The sequence below is a fragment of the Zosterops lateralis genome (assembly GCF_965231275.1).
Source record: "Zosterops lateralis genome assembly, chromosome: 1".
NCBI classification, from domain to species: Eukaryota; Metazoa; Chordata; class Aves; order Passeriformes; family Zosteropidae; genus Zosterops; species Zosterops lateralis.
The window spans coordinates 118,082,946-118,105,025 of NC_139762.1; the positions used below are offsets into that span (position 1 = coordinate 118,082,946).

General features: G+C 38.5%; 1 protein-coding gene across 4 annotated transcripts in view; it reads left to right on the forward strand.

The window, feature by feature from the left end:
• LOC310913636 (serine/threonine-protein kinase Sgk3) overlaps positions 1–22,080 on the forward strand; it is a 55,531-nt gene that overhangs the window by 26,131 nt on the left and 7,320 nt on the right. For all 4 annotated transcript variants that reach the window (XM_083869234.1, XM_083869235.1, XM_083869233.1 and 1 more), the window contains 6 exons: positions 3,804–4,009; positions 8,750–8,833; positions 10,758–10,830; positions 13,626–13,701; positions 19,353–19,440; positions 21,294–21,343. In XM_083869234.1, the coding sequence (XP_083725360.1) occupies positions 3,932–4,009; positions 8,750–8,833; positions 10,758–10,830; positions 13,626–13,701; positions 19,353–19,440; positions 21,294–21,343 (449 nt within the window). In that variant the 5' untranslated portion in view covers positions 3,804–3,931. The remainder of the gene's footprint in view (positions 1–3,803; positions 4,010–8,749; positions 8,834–10,757; positions 10,831–13,625; positions 13,702–19,352; positions 19,441–21,293; positions 21,344–22,080) is intronic.

Genomic DNA, 22,080 nt, shown 5'->3' on the forward strand with positions numbered 1-22,080 from the left:
TTCCTTCTGTGATTGGAATCAGAGGTGAGATTTTCAGCAGCTGGTTTAATGATGACTCAGCCCCAAAGTCCTTCAGGGTTGATGATTAGTGTATGGGGAGCCCTGTTCCAATGTTCTGTTCCAATAAATGTGCATCCTGGTGACTCCTCCAAATGTGCTTGTGGGGAGAGTCTTTTGGGAGTTTGCTCTGTGCTCATCTCTGCTTCCCTTGTGTTACTCAAAGAGTGAGTGTGATTTGCCCTGGCCTTAGAGGTACATAAGGCAATGTGGCAGCAGCTGGAGAGGTGCCAGGTGAGTGCACAGCTATGTGCTCTAGCCTTAGACATTCTAGGCAGAGATTGAAGCATAAGCACCCTGAAAAAGGTTCTTTTGATTGTACAGTGATACCATCTTTAGGCCATTACCATTTTAAAGAGAACAGAAAATATTTCAGTCCAGAATAAAATAGTCTGATTAAACTTCAGAAACCTTTTCTAATACAGTTTGCTTATGTAGAAGAGAGTAAAAGGAGAATGCCACATACTGCTAAGCTATGTCATGTTTGCCTGTTGCATGCAGCTATTAGGAGGCTGCACAGAAGATTTTATAGTTAGGCATTGATTTGTGGGTGTAGTAGATTTGTGTATGCTCTCCTGGTGTCAGGGTTCTGCTATTGCCATGCTCTTGCTTCACTGCAGGCAAGGGTCAGCCTGGAAATTGATGTTGTTGTGGCTTCCTGCAGGAAATGGTGAAAATACTGCTGGCTTTTAGACAGCCCCCATGGAGAGAATGGACAGTGTAACTGTTGATAGGCTTGAAACTGTGCCAGGAGGACTGGTGACTTCTGATCTACTCTAGTTTTTTCTGTGCTTTCTCCTGTTTCAGGCCTCCATACTGTAGCAGCTTAAAACTTAAGCTGTTTCTGGACGGCACTGGTCCCAGCATTTACCTGTCTTGCAGATTATCTACATTATCTACATCTTTCACTGATGGCCAAGTTTGATTTGAGGGGTCTTATTTTGATATGTACTTTTCTGAAGTTCCCTTCCCTTTTGGTCTGTTACCAAAGTTGAGCCGAGGGGCTGCTTGTTGTTAGTTCCATAAATGCTGTAACCAGAGCTAGAGACTTCTCTGCTGACAGTGCCTGTTAAAATCACTTGTACCTGGCATCCTTCAAAATGCTGCAATTTCCACTTTTGAAGCTGTGGATAAAAATGTCTCCACTGTTTTCTCTCCATTCTTATTCCATGTAGTTATCTCAGCCATTAGTGGTCTTACCTGCTATTTAAACTACAGCTGTGTTCCTGCAGCATGGTGAAGATGAAGGCAAGTCTGTCCCTTTTTCTGTAGTCAGACCTACAGTTCAGATGTAGGAAGCTCTCAAGAGGTGATATGCTTGAGGCAAATAGAAATTGAAAGAAAGCTCTGATCCACTGGAGCTTAGTGGCAAAGTGAGAATGCAGTTCTTCCAAGTCTGTCAGTTCAGTTTAGCATTGGTGACCCAGGCACGGCTCCGAGGAGATGCCTCAGGGAAAGAAAGTAATCACAGCCAGTGATCTTCCAGGCAGCTTAAAGAAAGAAATGTGAGCATTACAGTTTTGGTTTCTCAGATGATTTATTCTTCTTCTCCCCAGTAAGATGAACAAACTCTTCCTGAATTTATCTGGTTGACACTTCCTCCTTTTGTTTTTCAGAGATCTTTCAACTTCAGATCTGAAATAAAGCTCAGTCTTCAAGGACTAAAGCATACGGCTCCTATACTGGCATTTAAAACTCTGACACTAAAAATAAGAAACTGAAGGGATGAGAGATAAACAGCCTGTATTGTGAAAATGAGTACAGGCATCTTGGAAACCTTTGAAATAAGTGTTGGTTTACAAGAGGAGAAGGACAGTGAGTGATATTAGTCAGGGAACAACTAATCCATTTTAAAGCTTTACTTGTTTTTCTCTGATGAGCAGTAAGACAGATAAAACACAGGGGCTTATGCTCAGTTCCTGATACTGAACCTGAAGTGGCTAAAGATTGACACAAGTGCTTAGTAAAGTCTAAGCTTAGTGAAACACTTACTGGAAGTGGTGCCTATTGACTGTTTTAGTGGACCTCTTACAACGGAGAAGAGCTCAGTTAACCTTTACATCTCATTTTTAGTACGTGGCAGTGGGAGAAGAACACTCCTAATCTCATGCTGGTACAAAATCGTGGAAGGCGTGCCTTGTAATAAAGCTTTAACAGTAGCTTTCCAAAGGAAAAGAGGAAACCAATTTGAAACTCATGGTCTGTGTAACTGGGTTGAATGAGCTGTGTTCTAGTCAAATAAAGGTGAGGGAGAAGTTCAACCCTGCTCAACACTGTAATTACTTAATTGGTGAAGTAGGGAACAATCAAATTAAGGTGAATGCAGCTAAAAATAGTTTTCTGAATATCTTGCAGTATAGCTCATGTATCACTTCACTGTGATTACAGTGTTTGTAAACATTCCTTTTTGTTAAAGTCATCAGATAGATCTTTGAAAATTAACTCAATTTTAAATGGCAAGATGAGAAATAACAACATAAAGTTTGATGATCTGACTTTTGAGAGCAAGAAAAATAGTCAGACTGAGACTTGTTGGGTATCAAGAACAGATCTTTTCACTGGATTCCGGGAGCTTTGGCCATTGTGCCAACATAAATATGGGTGTCTCTCTAATAGCAGAATTGCATGGGATTAGTTTGTGCTTTTTGGAAATTTATGATATGAAATATAGAGTTCACATTTATACTTCCCTGTTTTAAGAAAATAGGGAGTTTATGTTGAACTGGGCACTCCTTTTTCCTCTGGCTATTTTGGAGAGAACTGAGGTTTCCCTCTTTCTAAAACACTCTACTCATGTTTGTAAGTTGATCAGACACATCTTGTTCTAAAGCTGTGCTGCATTCAGTGAAGCAGTTCAGTTGGCTGTGCTGTGCGGGCCCAAACAGAGGGTTGTAGCTATGCAGCATTAATTTTGTCTGCTCCTAAGCGTTGCTGAAGTTCCTGTTGTTAGCGGTGGGGTTCAGCAAATAATGTGCTTGTGCTCAGGGCAGGTGTGAAGAATAGTGTCCTTCCATGAGTGAAGAGGCATCTGGTTAACACTAAGCTTTCTGCCTTTTTGATGGCTTTATTCTCAGTCTTTTGTGTTGTGCCCTTCTCACATTCTGCAAAACTTAAGTGTTTTGCTGAGGAGAAAGGGTGACCTAACAGTCTGTGTTCTGCCAAACACAAGGTAAGGGGAAAGAGGGGCAGAGAAGGTAAATATTCAGGTAGACACATGACGCTGCCTCTGTCCCTCTCTAAAATTCTCATGAAAAATTAGTTGTTCTTGTGTCATCTTTAATCTCAGATATGGTGTTTAAATGCAGTCAGCATGTTCTGACGAACCTGAAGTGCCCTCTGGTACAGACTCACGTAGTTGAAAACCTTTGGTATTGAAATAAATTGTTCTGAATGTACAGGTTGGTGGCATTTCTCAGATGTCTGATACCAGGTTGTCATCTTCAATTATTTCTTCATGCCCTTTGTTCCTGCAGAGTATTCCCTGCAGTGGGCCCAAATCTGTTTCCAGTATGTCTACACTGCCCAGTGATTTTTTTGGATGCACTTGTGTCCTTGGAGAATGTAAGTGATTTCAGTGAAACAACAAAGGACTACAGGCTTGAAAGTTTACAAAATAGGCATGATTGTGGCTTTATATGTGCATATTAACGTGCGTTTCCTGCCAGCAAAAGTTCTTGTCGCACAGATTTTTAGCACTGTGAGTTAAGAGTTCCTGTACTTAAATTTCCCTTCTATGTTCACTTCAGGATTGCATGATGGAATTCACATTTTCTCAAGAAAAGCTGCGGATCTTGCATCAGTACCGTTGACGATACCTCCTGAGTGCAACACCCGAAGCAGGGTCCTGTAACAAATCTGTCACAAGAAACATACAATGGATCTCAAAGAGAGCTGCCCAAGCGTTAGCATTCCCAGCTCTGATGAACATAGAGAGAAGAAAAAGAGATTTACTGTAAGTATGTAAGAGAGTAAGCACTGTGGGCAAAGGCATAGGCTATTGGTGCCTAGCAGTGCTGCTTTCTTTTCTTCTGCTACTAAGCTTCGTATTATTTTCAATAGGTTTATGGAAATCAGTTTCCTTACTCTTGTGAGTGCTGGCCTTAGTCCAGTGTGAAAAGTTTTGAATATTTTACAGTGTTTACCTGTGTTGCTTTCTGCAAAAAGAACTTGCCTTTACAAATTTCTGCTATTTTTACCCCAAAGTAGCTGCATTTGCTTGTGTAAAATATTTAAGTATCCAAGTACAGGGAAAACATTCTGATACAATTTTTGGCATTCTACATGATTTTTCATGAAGACATTTGTTTTGTAAAGGGATAAAGTGTGGATTTGGTTCTTTGTGGGGGTTTGTTTGTTTGTTTTAATGTCCATCCTTTCACGGATGTCCTATTATACTATTTTGATTTTTTTGTGTAAAATGAAAAAAATACAAACCATCAAATTTTTTCAAAACCTTTTTTCTGTCTTCCTTCCTGTTTCTGATTCTAATGCTTACGAGTTTTTTCCTATCCTGTTCCCATTTCCACTTCTGCTGGAGAGAGGGTAATTTCTCTCCCTCTTCCTTTCTTTGCCTCCCAGTTTGACTTTCTGGTTGTGAAGTCTTCCTATTGTGTGGGAAATTCTTTGCATTGCATACTGAAAAATAAAGTAGTGTACTATGGATTTTTGTTTGGCCTCTATATAACCCTAAATGACAAGATCCAAATACTTGCTTTGGAAGGCTCAAACTATTTCATTGCTCTTGTGCAACTTCCTCCAAGATTTTTTTTTTTTTTCATTGAGTTAGTTAGTCACTCTTCAGCTGAGGAATGCAAACACCCTTATATGGAGTTGCTGTCTGAAGAATACAGCAAAACAATGGTTTACTATGGGTTGTGTTGTCTCCCTTTCCTCTTCACCTCCCTTCCTTGGAGAAGATCAAGATGTAGCTTGGGGAAGGAGTGTAAAGGTAAAGGGAATAAACAAAAACGAACTTTACTAATTCCTTAAACTTCTGCATTCATGTGAAACTCAGGTGTGCAGGAAAACCTTTGTGAAAGTCTAAACTTGAGCAGAACAGGTTTGTTTTGTTGCCTCAGTGCTGGCAGTTAATATGCCAGTGTGGTACACTGAGCATGTACTAATGTTGTGGTCTCCAGGTCATTTTACCTGAAGGTCTGTGAGACAACCTGGGCAGTGTACAGGCCCTTTGTTTGGGTGTGCCCTTTAGAAAGCTGGATCAAACATCAGAAGTGGGGGGCTGAGGGAGGAGGGGGGAAGGAATCCAGCCCAGCTTACACTGTGCAGAGGTACACTTTATCTTGCTGCCTTCTGCTTTCTGTGCCAGGGAGTAATTAGCAGCTTGACAAGAAGTGCTTTCACAACCAAGCTTTCGAATATTGTCACATATATTTTAGGATTTGATAACAGAAGTGAGGGTCATATTAAACTTCATGGTAGAAACTGTGAATTCCAGCATGTGTCAGTGCTGTCACTGTGTCCCCTCTTCTGTAGCTGTGTGTAATGACAGGATCCTGTCAGTACTTTGACAGGGAATGGGGAAGGGATCCAGGGGGAAACAGTTCTTAACAAATCTGTGGTAGGTATAACTGTCTCTCTTGATGGCCACACTAGTGCCATTTCTATAAAGAGCAGTAAGAAGGGTTTTCACCTGGGGTGAAAAGAAAGGTCAGAGTGATAAAGGCTAGGAAAGATTTCAGGCAACTGTATAGTCTTCACCTTACCATTGCTCAGTGTATCACTGCTGCTTCTGAGATGCTTCTAGAATCTTACTGGTCTGAATAGAAACTGAATTTCAGCTCAAACCTTTCGATGGCTCACTTAATGCTGGCATGGAAACAAGACTTAGCTTTTGCTAGCTCTACTTTTTCCCCTCACACTTACTCTGATAAAGCATTTTTAAAAGCAATCATGTCTCTGAGCAGTCATTATTCTGATAATTAAATGAGCTTTTCACTTTTGTCTCTGGAAATGAACTTCTCATTCCTCCTGAGCATTTTCATGATGTTTTATTGAATATTTGATTTGGTTTTGTTAAACACTCCATGCTTTTTATATATTTACTACCATTTTTTTTTTCCCAAATGATTCAGTGTTTGCATTTTTTTGGGGTGTTCTGGCAGGGAGCCTTTTTTGCTTGTACTTAATTTGTGGCAACCAGCCTCTATGTAAATCCACACTGTTTGCTGTCCTTCATTTCTCTGAAGATTCAGCATTCACTTTCTCCATAAAAAGAGTAAAGTATTTCCTTGTTTTGGGTCATATCTAGCCTATATTAATTGCTTTCTATCCTTGCTGCATATTAGGTCATTCTTTTGCCTGTTTTGACAAATAGCTTTGTTTTGGGTTTCTCACTTTTATCCCTATGCTGTTTGATGTCTGAGGCTTAATTTTCTCTTCTGACCTGTTCTCATCTCCCTTTACACCCAGATCATATACAGGCTTATTAAAAAATCTCTTTCAAGGGTGCTGTTTGTCTGATTAAATCTGAAAACTTTGTCTCAGAGCTGTGATGTATAATATTAATCCCCAGCCCTGTGGAAATTGGAGTTGTTTTTCTTTTTATTTGTTGACAATAAATAGTTTCCTTACTTTCTCAATGATTGCTCTGTCGAAATTGGAAAACAGCCTTTTAATTTTTCTTTGTGTACCTTTTAATTTTTCTTTGTTTAATAAAAATCAAGCGTTTAATCCAGGAGCATGAGCTACCACAGAGTTGAAGGCTTTTAATTTCAATGACTTCTTTTGTGAAGAAATCCTACAGTATCCAGAAATAGCTGGATCCTGTCCTGTCTGTATCTGGGAAGATATTTTATGGTGATGTTTTCAGGAATTCTGTTTATTTTCTTCCTTTTTATTTTCCTCAAAGGTTTGTGGTTTTTACCCACATACTATGAGTTGTGGATGCATCATATTTATGTTTAAGGAGTTTTCTAAGACCAAATTTGGATTAGGAATAATTAAGACTTAAAAAGGTCATTATCTAAGAAAGTCTAGATTCCTCCCCCCCACCTTTCTAGAAATAAGCACTGCACATCTCTCTAATCATTACACGGGCACAGCTGAGAGTAATAATACAGCCCAGACATGCCATGGTTTTAGGTTTTACCAGATTCTTTGTGGATGTTTTGTGTTTTCTTACCGCTTAGTGTGTCCATAACTGTTGCACTTGCAGCTTTTCTTTTTTGAGGTGTGCAAGAGCTTTGTTAGTGGTGTGAATTAGATGACCTCATACAGGTTTTTCATGCTCTCTTGTGTAAAAAATGTTGATTGTGTCATTGTTCTACAGCTGCTCTGAGAACAAAACTGTTTTAATTTAGCAGTTGCCAAGGAGGCGGATATCATCTCGTATCCTGAGTTATGCTTGTCTGTGCACTCTGCTATCTGTGCTTTCTGCCCAGCTGCCTTGGCCCTCTGCTCAAGTGTGTTGGCATTGGTTTGCTGTGCAGTCATGGGGAGCAGAGGTGTTTCTTGTTTGAACATTGCTTGCAGGATTTGGATGCTGTATAAGAGACCCAGTTCAGGAGGACAGTGCTTAAGTTTTGCAGCTGAAGCTTTTGCTGTCTACAGTGTAGGGAGGCTCTTAGAAGGGAAGGGATTGGGTTTTATGCTAACACTTCTTTAGGTAGAAGATCTCATCAGCATTCTGCTGGATGCTTCCATCCAGCTTCCTGTGTTCCCCAGGGCCTGGGACTGAGAACAGTTTATGTGAGCAGTTACCACAGCATGACTGCAGCCCTCAGGCTGAGGAACCAATGGTGGCGGCTGCCACTGCCACTGTGGAGTTGGAGAGAGAGCCAAGGTGCTGCTGCAGGCCAGAAGGGAAACTGGGGCATTGGTCCAGTTGTCTGCATTGGGAATTAGCAGTGCTCTGCACTCATTTCCTTGCTGTGCCCATCCTCTTCCTTGAAGGAATAGCTGAGCTCTTTCTGGAAGTACAAGAAAGTAGAGAAGTGTAGACAGTTAATTGCCTGAGAGACAGGAGAAGCCTGCTGGACACACAGCTGCCAACCAGATTTATGAATCCAGGGACTGACAATCTGTCTCGTTATTGAAGTCCTCTGAGACATGGCATTTGAAAGGCCAGAAGCGTGCAGCAGATTCCAGCTATACTTCCCTTTGTACCAGTGCTGCATATTATGTTATATGGACTGTATTTCAGCCACAGCACCATTTTTTACTCTCTGAACAACTGTGCCATCAGCCAGGATTCTTCTGAATTCAGGTTGTTCAAACGAACAGTTACCTTTGTACCTTCCATATGTAGTTTCTCCTTAGGTTTTGATTGAGGCAGTCTTCAGTATTTTTAAATGATTTGCTTCTTTAGTATTAGTCTTTATTATGGAATATCGAGTTGTTAACAAATTGCATATTAAATTTTATTAAACTTTTATCTGATGGCCAGATGTTCCTTTTGGATATTAACTAATCTATGAAACTCCACTAAATCAATTTTGGTGTCAGTTTTTTGCTTACCTGGTGTTCAAAAAATTATCTGTGAAGTACCAGATTCTTTAGTTGTTCTTTTAATAATTTCTGTTGATGTCTGTGTGACTTAGCTGTAAGAAATACATGGTTTGATAAGTGCATTTACACTATAAATTTAACAACCTGCCCTTATTTTCACCACAAGATTAAACTTGGGAGGTTTTAGTAAGTTCTGTGGATAACAACACTGTCCTTGTTCCTACAGGTATACAAAGTGTTGGTCTCTGTTGGCAGAAATGAGTGGTTTGTCTTTCGACGGTATGCAGAGTTTGATAAACTCTACAATACGGTAAGCAAAAACCAAGCTATGAAATCATGCCAGAATAGCAGAGTAGCACTTGCTTGCAGTGTTATGGTTTGAGTTAATGCTCTCTTGAGGAGTTTGAGTCACCATTTAATAACCATAGAAGCCTAATTAAAGAAAATGATGGAATGGGTTCTTTAAACCTCCGGTTTTTTGAATTTCAGACTGAAAATCCACTTACTTGTCACATTTTTTATAGCTCCTTGGGATCATAGCTCAATGAAACTTCCAGTTTAGTTGTTGTCAGAACATACAAAACGTGCTTTTGTTCATGCTAAAAAAATCCCACAAAATATTTAGATAGATATATTTCTCTTAAAGTGTTTTTCTTTGAAATACTGAAAGCAATGAACAATGAAAAATTTTTAATAGAAATTTTCTAGTCAGTCACTGATGGCAATTCATACCCACAGTTGCATAGCAGGTATGATTTTTTGCACAAAAAAATGTGGTCAGTGTTCAAAAAAAAAAAAGTCCCCTCAGCAACTAAGTATGGATTTCTTGGGTTTGTTGCTGTAAGAGGTTTTTGCCCTTTTTATGTAGTGGGTAAATGGGGTAAATACTTGTTCAGATACAAGTCTGAGTTATGTATGCTGTGTCCGTACTTTCCTCCAGTTCTTCGTGTTTAGAGACTGTAATTTTTGCTTTAACAAAAGAGGAAATAATTCCCCTCTGATTCCTATACTAAAATATTACCAGCTGCTTATTTGTGCTTTCCCTTCCACTGCCTCTCTGGGAAGTAATCGTCAGGCCTTCTCTCTTCTGCCTCTCTGTGCATGGATTTGTGTGTGGCAGTGGTCTCCAAACACAGGCTGTGAGCTTGGAAATGTTCTTGGAAACATTTGAGCTGAAATGGCCCTGGATACCCCATGCTGTGCTTTGCCTGCATCTTGCAGGGATAGACCTGTAAGGGATGTGAAAACAGAAAATCCTCCTTCAGAGGTAGTGTTGGTGATCCTGTTCCTTTGCCACGTTCTCTTGCCACTCAGGTTGGCCTTGCTCTGCTGAAGTTTATTCAGCCTTGGTCTCTCTAAGATGGCCAGAGGTGAGGTCCTAGGGAGGCATAACCAGAAGGTTATTTAATTCGGTTTCTGTTCAGTGTAATTCATACCATATATACACCAAAAAGAATTTGTGCTGCTAACGGAAAGAAATACTGATGTTGCTAAGGTAAGAAGAATTGCCAGCTTTGTATTAGAAAACTACTTTCTTAAAGAGGATGAGAGTAAGAGTACTCTTCTGGGGCACTTGAAGGTGAAGTAAATGTAGTCAAGGCTTGATTAGTGTCAGGTTTCGGGTTTTTTTTAAATACATAATTCACTGTTAGTGTATGCTATCTTCTGGTCTGTTTATCAAGTGTAATAGTAATTGAATTATCAAGTGCGAGATCCTAAAATAGGCTGTTCATCCGTTTGCAGTTTTGATGTAGGAGTAGACCACCTGTGATTTGTAAAGCTTTAAGAGTGTGATTTGGACAAAACCCAGATGCCTGTCTGCCCATCCTAAACCTCATGCATACAGCCCTGTGCAAGCAAGCAAGCAAGAGAAAAACAAACCCAAAAGAGATAAAGAGGTGATGGAGGAGGGAAAAAGAAGGAAAATAAAAACAACACTGAAATTTGTTTTTTCAACCTGGGGCAAATCATTTTGTACTATTGCTCTAGTCCATAAGATGAAGATGAGATGACCTTTGAATTTTAAAGGGTATGTCTATTGCAAACAAGCAGAGTACAGATTGTTCTGGGTATGTTTTTTTCCCCCCTGTGTATGAGCAGAGGAAATGGCATAGTGGAACAGAATTACTAATAATCAGGTGTTCAAACTGTTCATCAGAAAACAAACAAAGTGCCATTATTTCTAGGTACTTTAATGTCTAAGCACAATCCAATTTTATGTGTTTTGTTTTCAGCTAAAGAAGCAATTTCCCACCATGAACCTGAAGATTCCAGCTAAAAGAATATTTGGAGATAATTTTGATCCTGGTATGTCATCATCTTGTTATTCATTTTGTCAGTTTCTTTATATGAAAATTGATCTATTGCAGCCTACAAGAAGCTATCTTAGCTGAGTTTTGCAGCGGTCCTCAAAGCAGTGACTAAAGCAAAGTTTAGTCATGCTTCAGTCAAGAGCGGGAACTAGCGTGGGTAGGTGTTTTACCTTGTGATAGTGAACAAAGCATTGCTTGGTCGCCCAGTGCCTCTCTTGTACTGAAGGCTGTAGCTCCTCCCAACCCTCCTGTGTTCTGATTCTGATTCTGAACTGTCAGGTGTGATTTCTGTCCTATAAAAGCAAAAGCCAAACCCCAGACTCTTCCTAAGCATTATGTGTAGTTCATTTTAAACTTTCTTTGTGTGACTACCCCCACCACCTCTTCTGAGAAATGAAATAACTCAAGGATTTATCTTCGAGGACTTTTGAACTCTCTGTATCTGAATGTGCTTCCTTGTACAGTTCAGGTGAATACGAACTTCATCTGTAAGTGGAACAACAACAGGAAGCGTGTGCCATGTGAACCTGTTGTGCTCCAGTCGCCAGTGATGGGTGCCCATTTAACCTGCTCCGAGCACAGTGAAATACTAATGAAAGTCACCTGTCGAGTGCTGTGAAGTAACCTGGGTGGCACCACGGGTGAATAACTAAAAAGGCAAATGGGGAGGCCAGGCCATTGCTCTGTGTGTTTCTACTATTCATTCAAGCCATTTTTACTTCAGGCTTTTCCTGATGCTCTTTGGACCCCTCCTGCCCTCCCCTGGCTTGCTGATGTGGTCAGACTGTTTGGAGTTTCATCTCCTCCTGTACCTGTTTCCATTGTTTCATTTTCTCTTTTGCTGAGGAACAAATGGATCCAAAGCTGTTGAACTCTTAGAATGTGTAGGTTTGGGTTTTTTACAGTTCTGACAAACAAACCTAGTTTTTGGCAGTTGCAGTTAATCGTCTGGATCCTTATGTGAAATTCTGTTTTATTTTTTATTAGAATAATCAAATACAAGTATCCAAGCTCTGATATTTTCTTCTGATAAAGATGTAAATGATTGCCAAAAGGTCTGTATGTATTTTGTCTACAGGGAGACAAAGTTTAGTTCTGGTTCCTTTTCTCTGACCTTGGGATTCTCAGAGCTGGCTGAGGACCAGAGGATGCCCTGCAGTCTGGTTTGCTGTACAGGCAAATATGCAGGTGGATTTCTTGAAGCCAAATTTAGGAAACTGGAGTTTTAATGGGGGGAAAAAACCCCTCAACTAAGACACTATTAAAATTGTATATGTAAAACAAAGTCCTCAAACTTGTTTTAAATTTCCGTGAACTACGCTGAAATCCTTGAAGCATGAGAAACTAAATAGTTCCCAAGATGTTTCTTGCTGGGAGGCAGGGTGGAGATGGAGCCATGATGGTTATGTAAATAATTCTCTCTTAACGCTGATTTATTGAAGCTTTGATGTAATGTTTCTGCTGGCTCCTGAAACAAGTTACGTATTTTACAAATACTGAAAAGGTATTTTACTTCCGTAATCCATCCATGGGTATGCAGCATTGTACTGTTGCATTGAAATGCAGCAGAGCGAGGAATTTACATCCCTTTACCCAAAACTACCAAAAATACTGGCATTTAAATGGCAATTTAAATGCTCTAATTTTATTGGCATTTAGGTTATTTTAAAATTAATCTTGTTTTAACTTGAAAAAATGGAACAGCAACCAGTCAGAACACAGAACTTGAAAATTTCAGATGTTACAGGTGTTTTATCTTCTTCAGCATGGATAACCCTGTAGGCTTAGAGTGACTGATGCCACTGTCCATCTGCCACACTGAAACTGCTGATGTTGTTCACTCCCATAATATCTCTGTAAAGATTTATCTTTCTGTTAGATGTCAGTAATTTGGGATTATTAAATACTTAGGAAGTTTTCAGGGATTATATCCCTGAAACAATAGGGACATTCTTCTTAATATTTTAAATACAGCTGTTAGTTAAAACTTAATTTAAAGTTTTAATAATTGTCAGTAATCTTGATTTGACAGTCATTGGAATGCCTTAAAAGTTAGTGCACAAGTTAAATATTCTTTTTCCATAGAAATTTTTGTTGATATGAGTAATGAAAGATAATATTACTCCATTTTACACCTTTTTTATGTTAGAACTCTTTTTCTATTCTAAATCCTTTGTGTATCTTTCCATGTTCCTACAGAACAGTTACGTGTCTTAGGCTTTAGATAAAGGGAGGGATTCTGAGGATTATCTTTTTTAATGTTGGAGATGATGTTCAAAATCTAAAGAAAAGTATTTTAATTTGTTATCTTTGATGGCTCTAGCTGGGTGCCTGCCGGCAGGATGAGGCCTGTAATTTTTCTGCCATACATATATTTTGGAAATATGCTGCTTGGTGGGACTATTCACGGAAAAACTTGTGCAACTGATACCAGGTTTTGCCTGTGGGTTCTTGGGGTTTTTGTTCCTGTGGAATCAGGTGCTGAAGGGCTCACCCGTGCAATGAAGGCCTGCTGTGGTCACACACAGTTCTTGAAGCACACAAGGTGTCACTTCTAATCCACCTGGCTTTCCACATTTTTAAGCAGTGTTGCAGAAAAACTGAAATTTGTTCTTTCAGCTCAGTCCAATGTGTTAAGCTTACAGTTTTCATATGTAGAACCAAGCCTTTTCTAAATCAATCATGGGCCAGTCTCCTTTTAACGGTTGTTTTAAATCCTAGAAACCTGAATAAGAAAACAAGTCTTTTTCACAAACTGATTGATGATTCTAATAAATCTGTTTTTTTCAGATTTTATTAAACAGAGAAGAGCAGGACTGAATGAATTCATTCAAAATTTAGTTAGACAGCCAGAGCTATGCAACCAGTAAGTAGTTTCATTTCTGTTTTATAAGGGCTGTTGAAAAGACGTGAGATGAAAAGATATGTTAAATACAAAATTGCAAATTAGGTATTTAACCAGAAAATGTATTTTACCTGTTCAGAGCTCTTCAGTATAAAAAGTAAACTTTATATGGCCATCCATTCAGGAAAAATCTACAGACTGAAGAGTATAAAAGTGTTTTTGTTTTCTGAAAACCAAACTACGAATCAATTTGCAGGCAATTAACTGATCTTAATTCCAGGGGTGCAGATTCCACTAACCCTAAACTGTTGCTGTAGGGCAGGTGTTTGTTTTGCCAGTGGCTGTACTGTTTGAGGGCCCTGCTGTCACTTGCTGCTTTGTTCTTGGCAGTCAATCACTGCCTGCATCCTTTTTTTTTTTTTTTTTTTTTTTTTGTTAAGAGCAGTTCATGTGTGCTCCAGAACTTGTTTAAAGCACAGAAACCAAGTGGCTTAATCATCTTGCTGGGATGGTTTGGGATAACCAAGGGGAGCTGCCTAAAGGAAATATGAATAAGCTTGTACCTGAACTGTTCCCAGCAGACCTGCAGGAGTGTTCACCTCCACCGGTGGGGAATGGGAGGTGGTGTCAGGACAAAACTCCAGTTAAATCTGGGGAACAGCACTTTGTGTGTGAACTCATTCAGGGCAAACTGGTGCCTTCTTTCAGCAGGAATCTGTGATCAGTTTCACCTAAATCCATGCAGCTTTCTTTGGTGCTTGAACTGGTAAAATGCTAAAGCTCTGTGCTTGGCTTTAGTGTTGAGTAAATATCTTTAATACATATGCTCTGTTTAATTAGCCTATTTGTACAGCCTGTGAAATTGCCCATTTCCCACAGGAAAAAAGTAACTAACAGAATATCACTGCAGTTTCCAGCATGCAGTCAAATTTTCTTTTTTCACAACAAATGAGCTATTTAATGTCCTGTCAACCTGAAATACGTACTTCCTTTCCTTTCTGAATTAAAAAAAAAAAAAAAAAAAAAAAAAAGGGGAGGGGGAGCATTTTATATATACTTCTTTTGCTTAGTGGAAAAAAAATTAGTAGCAAAGTCTTTACAGGAGGATACTTTTCCACCAGTACAAATACTGTGAGGTTTATGTTCGTGGTACTGTTATATGGGAAATAATAAAAAAGCACTTTAATGTAACAAATTACTGAAAACCAATCTGTTTTGTTTCATTGGGAAAGGATACTGGCTTATTTAGGCCAATCTCCTCCTCTGGCTGTCAGTATATCCAATTGCCAAATATTTTTGTTTCAAAACATACTATATTTGTTCTCCAAGGTAAAATGGTGCTTTTTTGTTGCGGACAGCACAAAATGGTGTGCCAAAAAAAAAAGGCATCAAACCTCAAATCCACCTGCCTCCTTAATTTTTTGTGAGTTTTTAAAATTGTATTATGCTTGAATGTAACTGTAGAAGAATCAATGTCCTCTAATATGGCACTTAACTTGCCTGATGGATTAACCTGACTTAAACTAAGGTTAAGACATAGGTCTGATAGTGTTTGGTGCTGATGAAAGTGTGTTCAATAATAAGCTTGTTAAACAGAGTTCTATAATAAAAACAAAAAATAGAGACCAAAGTTTGTCTTGTACTGTTCTCCTCCACCCCACCCTTAAAGTAATAGTGAATTAAGCAGGAGAAAAAGCCTTTAAGACACAGTTTAGTGCAAAAGCATTTAATTTTGTAGTCATTTCTGTGTTGTTCCTCTTTTAATCACAGTAAGGTGATTGTTTTTCTGAGGTTAGCCTTTACTTTCTGCAGTGTTGCACTGCAACAAATCATGTTAATAATTACGTAATCTGTCACCTTTTCTGTGTGCCACTGAATGTTACAGAAGAAATACCAAATCTTTTGATCTCAGTGCTTGGGATTTTTTGTAAAATCCGATAGAGGTATTCAAGGGATATGTGATGACTGAGTCCTCACAGATAGGCCATTCTTGCTTTCTTAGTTTTGCTTTAATGTGCTAATTAAATTTGATACTAGGTCAAATAACTTGCATAAAGTTAATGATGTACAAGGAAGACTTAGTGGGTTGTGCACTATCACAGAACCATTAGGAAATCCACTTGCACCACACCATCTTTTAAAACTAGTATCAGCATGTCATATATTTTAAGTCCTGCTTAGGAAAGTTGTTTCACTAAAACCTGAAGGATGATTCAAGGTGTTTTCATTTCTGGATGGGAAGGCACCTGAATATCTGAAGTGAAAAGCAAAAATATCAGATTCAGTGTGTCCAAGATGGTAATATTTACATTATTCTTTGAAACATGCAGCACCATATTCTTATTTTCCATCAGTGGGCTTTTTTCTTGGGTCTGGCATGTTCCTTGAATATTGTATCAAAGCCAAACCTTTTTGCTCAATGAAAAATCCAAGAAAAACCTAAGACTTATTGGAGTGCTTAGAGAGACCCTGAGAGAGTTGATAAGGATTTTCCTGCAGTCACAGGTGGAATACAGGGTGAGATGACTGGCTTAGTCCCAATTGGGAATTATGTGGACTAGCATTTCCTCAGCTGCATTTCCTCAGCAAACTTACTGTGATAGGCAGCTTGTTCTCACAGGTGGAATGCAGGTGTTCCAAGAAAAGGTAGGGATAGATAGGGCAGCAGGGATAGAGATCTGTTAATGTGTCCCCCTTGCTGACTGATGTCATTAATAGAGCTGGGAGTTTGTTCCTAGCAAGCACTGTGAGCCTCCCTAAAACACCACACAACTCCTGAAAGTGGGCTGCTCACCCCCTCAAATGTAGGCCTTCACTAAGGATTAATGCATTTAATTGCTGTCTATCAGAACATGTCCAAAGAAAACCAGTTGGAAAAACTGTGTAATAGAGGATGCATTAAAGATGTAATGCAGTTATTTTTAAATAGTCCAAAGTAGCTCCTTAATGAGAATGAGAACATTTGCATAACACTTGAAGAGCTCAAGGATGACAATACTCTGCAACCTGTGGGGAAATGAGTTATCAGTTTTGTAAGTGAGAAGTCACAATTTTTTTCTGATTTCAAAATCTGAATAATATTAAAGTGAATGTGAAACTCCTGAATTGTAGCATCTTGCAGTCCATGCTTGGGAAAGCAAATTTTGCATTATTTGTCCTCTTTTAAAGTGTCATTGTGCTGTACTGTGTTAGGGCTTTTTGAACCTTTGCTTTCTGTAGGAAATATACCAGTGGTTTACTTTTTAAGAAAATGTGGTGAGAAGAGGGAGGAGCTGAGCACCATTATTTAAATAAAGTGGATCTTATATGTTAAGTTTCTGCTGCTGGCTATTAATTTTAACATTTTGCTTCAAAATTTGTGTGACTTTTTGGGTTCGTTCATATTTCTCTGTGTGTCCAAAATTTTTGTGTGGTATTATATTGCTTTTGCAGGAAGACTAATGCAGAATGACTATTACGTAAGCAACCATATTTAAGCAGAGCTTGACACCCTTTTGGTTATTTCAGAGATAATCCATAAAATGAATTCATTCAGTCAATCATAAAAATCCCAACAAAACCAACTTCAGCTGGTAGTGTATGTACAATGTTGAGCATCCCTTTTTAAATAGTGTTCTCAATTCTTTTAATTTCATAGGTGGGGTTATTTTAGGAATAGTTTCCATGTGTTCTGAAATACATTGAGTTAATCCATGTGAACTAATACAGCATAGAAGTCCTATCAATCCGTATGGCATTATGCATAACATGCTGCAATCCTGCCTAGGAAATTGGTACATTAAACTTTTTCTTTTTAGTCAGTAGTTCTTTGCAGTGCTTTCAGAATTGCAAATGTAAACAGTGTAACATCGATCAGTTATGATTCTGGGTATTGTGGATTGTGGAATATCCTGCAACTGTACAGCAGCCTTTTCCTGTGAATTGATACTTTTATGTTTTTCCTGCTGTGAATTCAGTCATGAACAAAGTTACTATAGTAACTATTTGAGATGTATTACAACATGCTCTATTTAATCAGCCAGTTGTCCAGAATAATTAATGCTGAAAGGTAGTTAAGGTCTGTTTCTGTTGTTCTGTCTAGTGAAAAGCATTAACCATAACTTTTTATTCTTGATTTTATGATATCCAAATGTTCTGAAACTGAAATTGTTGCATCAGGACCCAGTATTATCACCGTGTTCAAACCACTGTGATTTTTGTCTTCTGGCCTCGGAATACAAGACAGATGCTGAAATAGATCAGAATTTAGAGTTCATACAAAATGGGAAGTATTAAACTGAAATGATGGTGGGAAATTAGGTGAACAGCCTTGTTGCTGTATTTTAAACCTAAAAGGCTGAAGGTAACTGAAACATATTTCAAACAGGACTTAGGAATACAGAATATAAGTGATGAAGCCTCAGATAGCCTAGAATATGAGGTAGGTTCAGTAGTCCTGACAGGAAATTATAGAAGCTGGAGAAGTGTCAGAAACAGCTCTTCTCTTACTTTTGATCCTCACTAATCAGAGATGAGGAGGGTGAATGGATTGAAAATAGCAAGTACATCTGTTTCTTATATAAATCTACCCTATTTTATATATTCTAGAGACAGATTAAAAGAGCAGTTCCATGGTAAACTAGTGCTTTTCTTGTACTGAATGACTCATGTGGAGTTTCCTATCCCCTAAGTCCTTCTCAAACAACTTTGTCTCTGAATTGTAGGTAAGATTTCTTCCTCAATAAGAAGGTTACCTTTTAGTGAACTGAAGGAATTTGAAAGATTCAAATCAGCTCTTGAAGTGGTTTATACAGGCTATGCACTGTACCCATTTTTTAAGGAATTAGTTTTTCCTCAGTTGCACATTATTCTTTACTTGCACTGTGCTGTGGTTCAGAAAGATGTTACATTCTTTTGATCTGTGGGACAAGCCTTTCTTCCTGGAAGAAGAAATCCTTGGTCTTGGAATTCTCTTATTTTCCTATCTTTCTCTCAGTCTTTGTTCCCCAGCCCCACCAAGACAGAGTTTGAAAACACTGCTGAACATAAAATGCTTCTCCTTAGGTACTGTGGGAAGCCTGTTGCTAGTTCCTGAAATATTTGTGTCCTGCAGCTGCCTGGAAGGATTTCTTAACACTGTTTTGACAGTGCCCAGCCAAAAGGAATTCTGAATAGAAGATCACCCTCTTCTGCTTTAAAGTGAATGGGGAGAGCAATGTTACTGCTCTGTATCTCGGAACATGTTTCTTTCCTTGGGATACAGGTGGTGTATTTCATTCCCTATTGTATTGGACAATTCAATTAATTTTAGAAAACAAAAATTTAAACTCTTCAGTTTTTTGGAAGAAAGTTGGTTTCTTGGTGGCTGCTAACCAGTTAGAACTCATGATTTCTTCTGGTGATGATCTTTAAATGCAGTTCTGCAGTGTTTCCTTCTGAGGTCTTCACGTACATATACTTTAACATGTTGGGGTTTTGTCAGTGAAAAGGTTTGTGCTGTATAACACACTTGGTAGTTGAATTGCGTTGCTCTAAAAGGAAGTATTGCTTGTACATAGTTTTTAATTACCAGAACTTGAATATAAAACTTTGTTATGAGAAACTCCTCTGTGTGCTGCTCCTCCATGCTCTGTGTTTATGGCTGAAAATCATGCAGATTATTGGTGTGCTAATGAAGTTAACTGTGTTTCTAGCCCAGATGTCAGAGCATTTCTTCAGATGGATAACCCAAAACACCAGTCGGATCCATCTGAAGATGAAGATGAAAGGAGCAGTCGGAAGGTAATAAAACAGAAGCAGAACAGTCTTCTAAATTTTAGCTACTTGAGGGCAATATTCTTAGGTATGTTATTTACTGAAAACTACTGGTAGGTTTTACAGTAAATCTCCTCCTGTTCTTTTAAACAACTCAGTTCCACTGGGGCCTGTAAGCTGTTTTTCTGTCAGATGTGAATTGCAGAGAGGAGTAAAAGTGATTGCTGACTTTGTCTTATTTGTTCCCCTTGCTGTATGGGTTAAAGAAACACAACTTTAGTCAGAGCTGAGCTGTGAGAGTTTTTGCAGTCTGTTCAAAAGCTCTTGCTAAGAAATCTGGCAAGGAGCAGGGGAGATAGAATGTTTAATTGTCTTTTTGTTTGCTTGTACGTTCTTCTTTTTTAAAGATGGGGAGAAATAGAATTCTCTCAGGGGAAAAAATGCAGTCTTTCTAAAAGTCACTTAGGAGCAAGGATGGATTTGATTTCATTTCACATGTAACACTGTGTGAGGTCTGAAGTTTCTTTTGTCGAAAAAGCCACTGTATAGCTGGATGAATTCTCTGAAAATCAGTTTACAGCCTCCAGAAACAGTTTGCAAAAAGGAGTATTTCTAGGAAGGCAGAACTGCTATATTTAAGCTTGTCTTCTCTGTTACTTACTACTTGGCATAAAGACGTGATATTAATACTTCTCTCCTTATTCAGCCCCTGTTAAAGATGTAAGAGTTGTTTCAATTTGTGTGTGATCCATGAGAAATTCAGTGTGTTCTGAAAGTTTCATTTCCGAAGTGACTAGTTTAAATACCGATTTCCTCCTCCTTTGAAAGGTACTTTAAGAAATGAGGAATGATATAAACCGTCTATGGAAAATTAATGATATGTCATACCACAACAAATTCCAAAAAGAGAGCTACTGCATAATGGCCTGGCCCATATTTTTTGGTGGAAAATTTACCATATGGTTACTGTAAATGATGAAGCCAAACAACAAGGAACAAAAAAAAAACCTTAAAAAAAAAAAGTCTTTATTTACAGTAGCTCTTTGAAAACTGTCCAGTAGCACTGGCTCATTTCAGTGAGCAGTGGCATCCAGTGCTGCTCTCAGGCCATTTTCCACTTCTGGAGTACTGGTTTGTGCTGCCTGGCAGCCTGTGGCCAGGTAACTTGTATTTGAGTGCAGTTCATTCTTCTCTGATAAATTCCAGAATCACAATTAGAGTATAAATACCACTTTTCTAAATCAAAAACAAAATGGAGAAAATCACCTAAATGACAGTGGCTTCCTCTGCTCCCCGTAATTTACAAATTCTGCCTGGGCGTGTACCAGTAAGATTCATGGAATTCCAGGAATTGAGTTATTTAACCTTTAATGTCAGGATAGAAAAGGTTGCTAATGTTTTTCTTCGGGTTGGGAGAATGTTCACTCCTGTGTTTTTAAAAGCACTGTGTCTTTCATTAATTACTCTTACATAAACAGGGTGGGTTTAAAATTATTGTATTAGTAAGAACTTGGAGAGTTTGGAATAAAAGGCAAAAAATATGTTCATGAGACAGAAAGGGTTAACTTCTGAATGAGGAACAATTTGTTTTTTGAAATACTCTTCAAGTTTTATTTCCGATCTTTTCCTCTTTGAATGAACACAGATATTTTATTACCTTCATCCTTTAACAGGATGTGTGTAGAAAGAATTTGTGACAAGGTGATAATGGCCAGGTATTTCAGTTCCCAATCTAGATGTTAGATCTCTTTATAATTCTAATGTAACAAGTGTAAAAGTATGGATTGAGCAGATTAGAAGTGTATTTTAAATTAATAATAGTTGAAGGATAAGAGAGAAGAAAAAGTGTTACAAGTAAACCTCTTTGTTTCTCCCAACAGTTAAACTCTACCTCACAGAATATCAACCTGGGACCATCTGGAAATCCTCAGTAGGTTTCAAATAAATTGAATTTAATGTAATTCAATTGAATGTAAATTTAAAATTTAATTAAATAGGATTAAAATTAATTTTGAAACCTGAAAAGTTAGACTGACCTTGGGAGTGGTCCCACAGCTTCTGAAAACAAGTTTGGTTTATTGCATGCCAGAGGAGCAGCTTGCCTTGTTGGTGCTACAGTTACTGCAGTGTAACTTCTGTCTCTAGTGTCTTCTGCAGTGTTTCTGTTCTGTTCTGTGTGAATCTGCCTTTCTTCTCTAGGAGGTGACTGCTATTTTGGTTTTGCTTTCCTCCCAGATTTGTTCTGGACTAGCAGGAGGAGGAAGCACTTAAGAGACTTCAGTAAGAAGTGAAATATAAGAGTCCTTCCCTTCGGGGACAATAAATAGAGAGGTGTATGGTGATGTAATTTGTTTTGCAATTTGAAAACATGGATAATTGTTTTGCTGACAGAATTGTATTCAGGAAAGAGTAAGGGAATCCTGGGAAAAACTGAAAGGAGTGGTGATGTGGGAAATGGAAAAACTGAGTGTAAATTCATACAAACACCAAGAAGAGGCAGGTGTTAGGATCTCCCTCCTCTTACTGAAATTTAAAACGAGGGAGGATTGGATGGAGAGAAGAATGGAAAAAATAAGAAAAATGGAAAAAATAATGGAACAGATAACAAACTTGGTCCTTCCTTTCCTCATGTAAGCTTTAGAACCCATTTGGACCGCTAGAATAAGC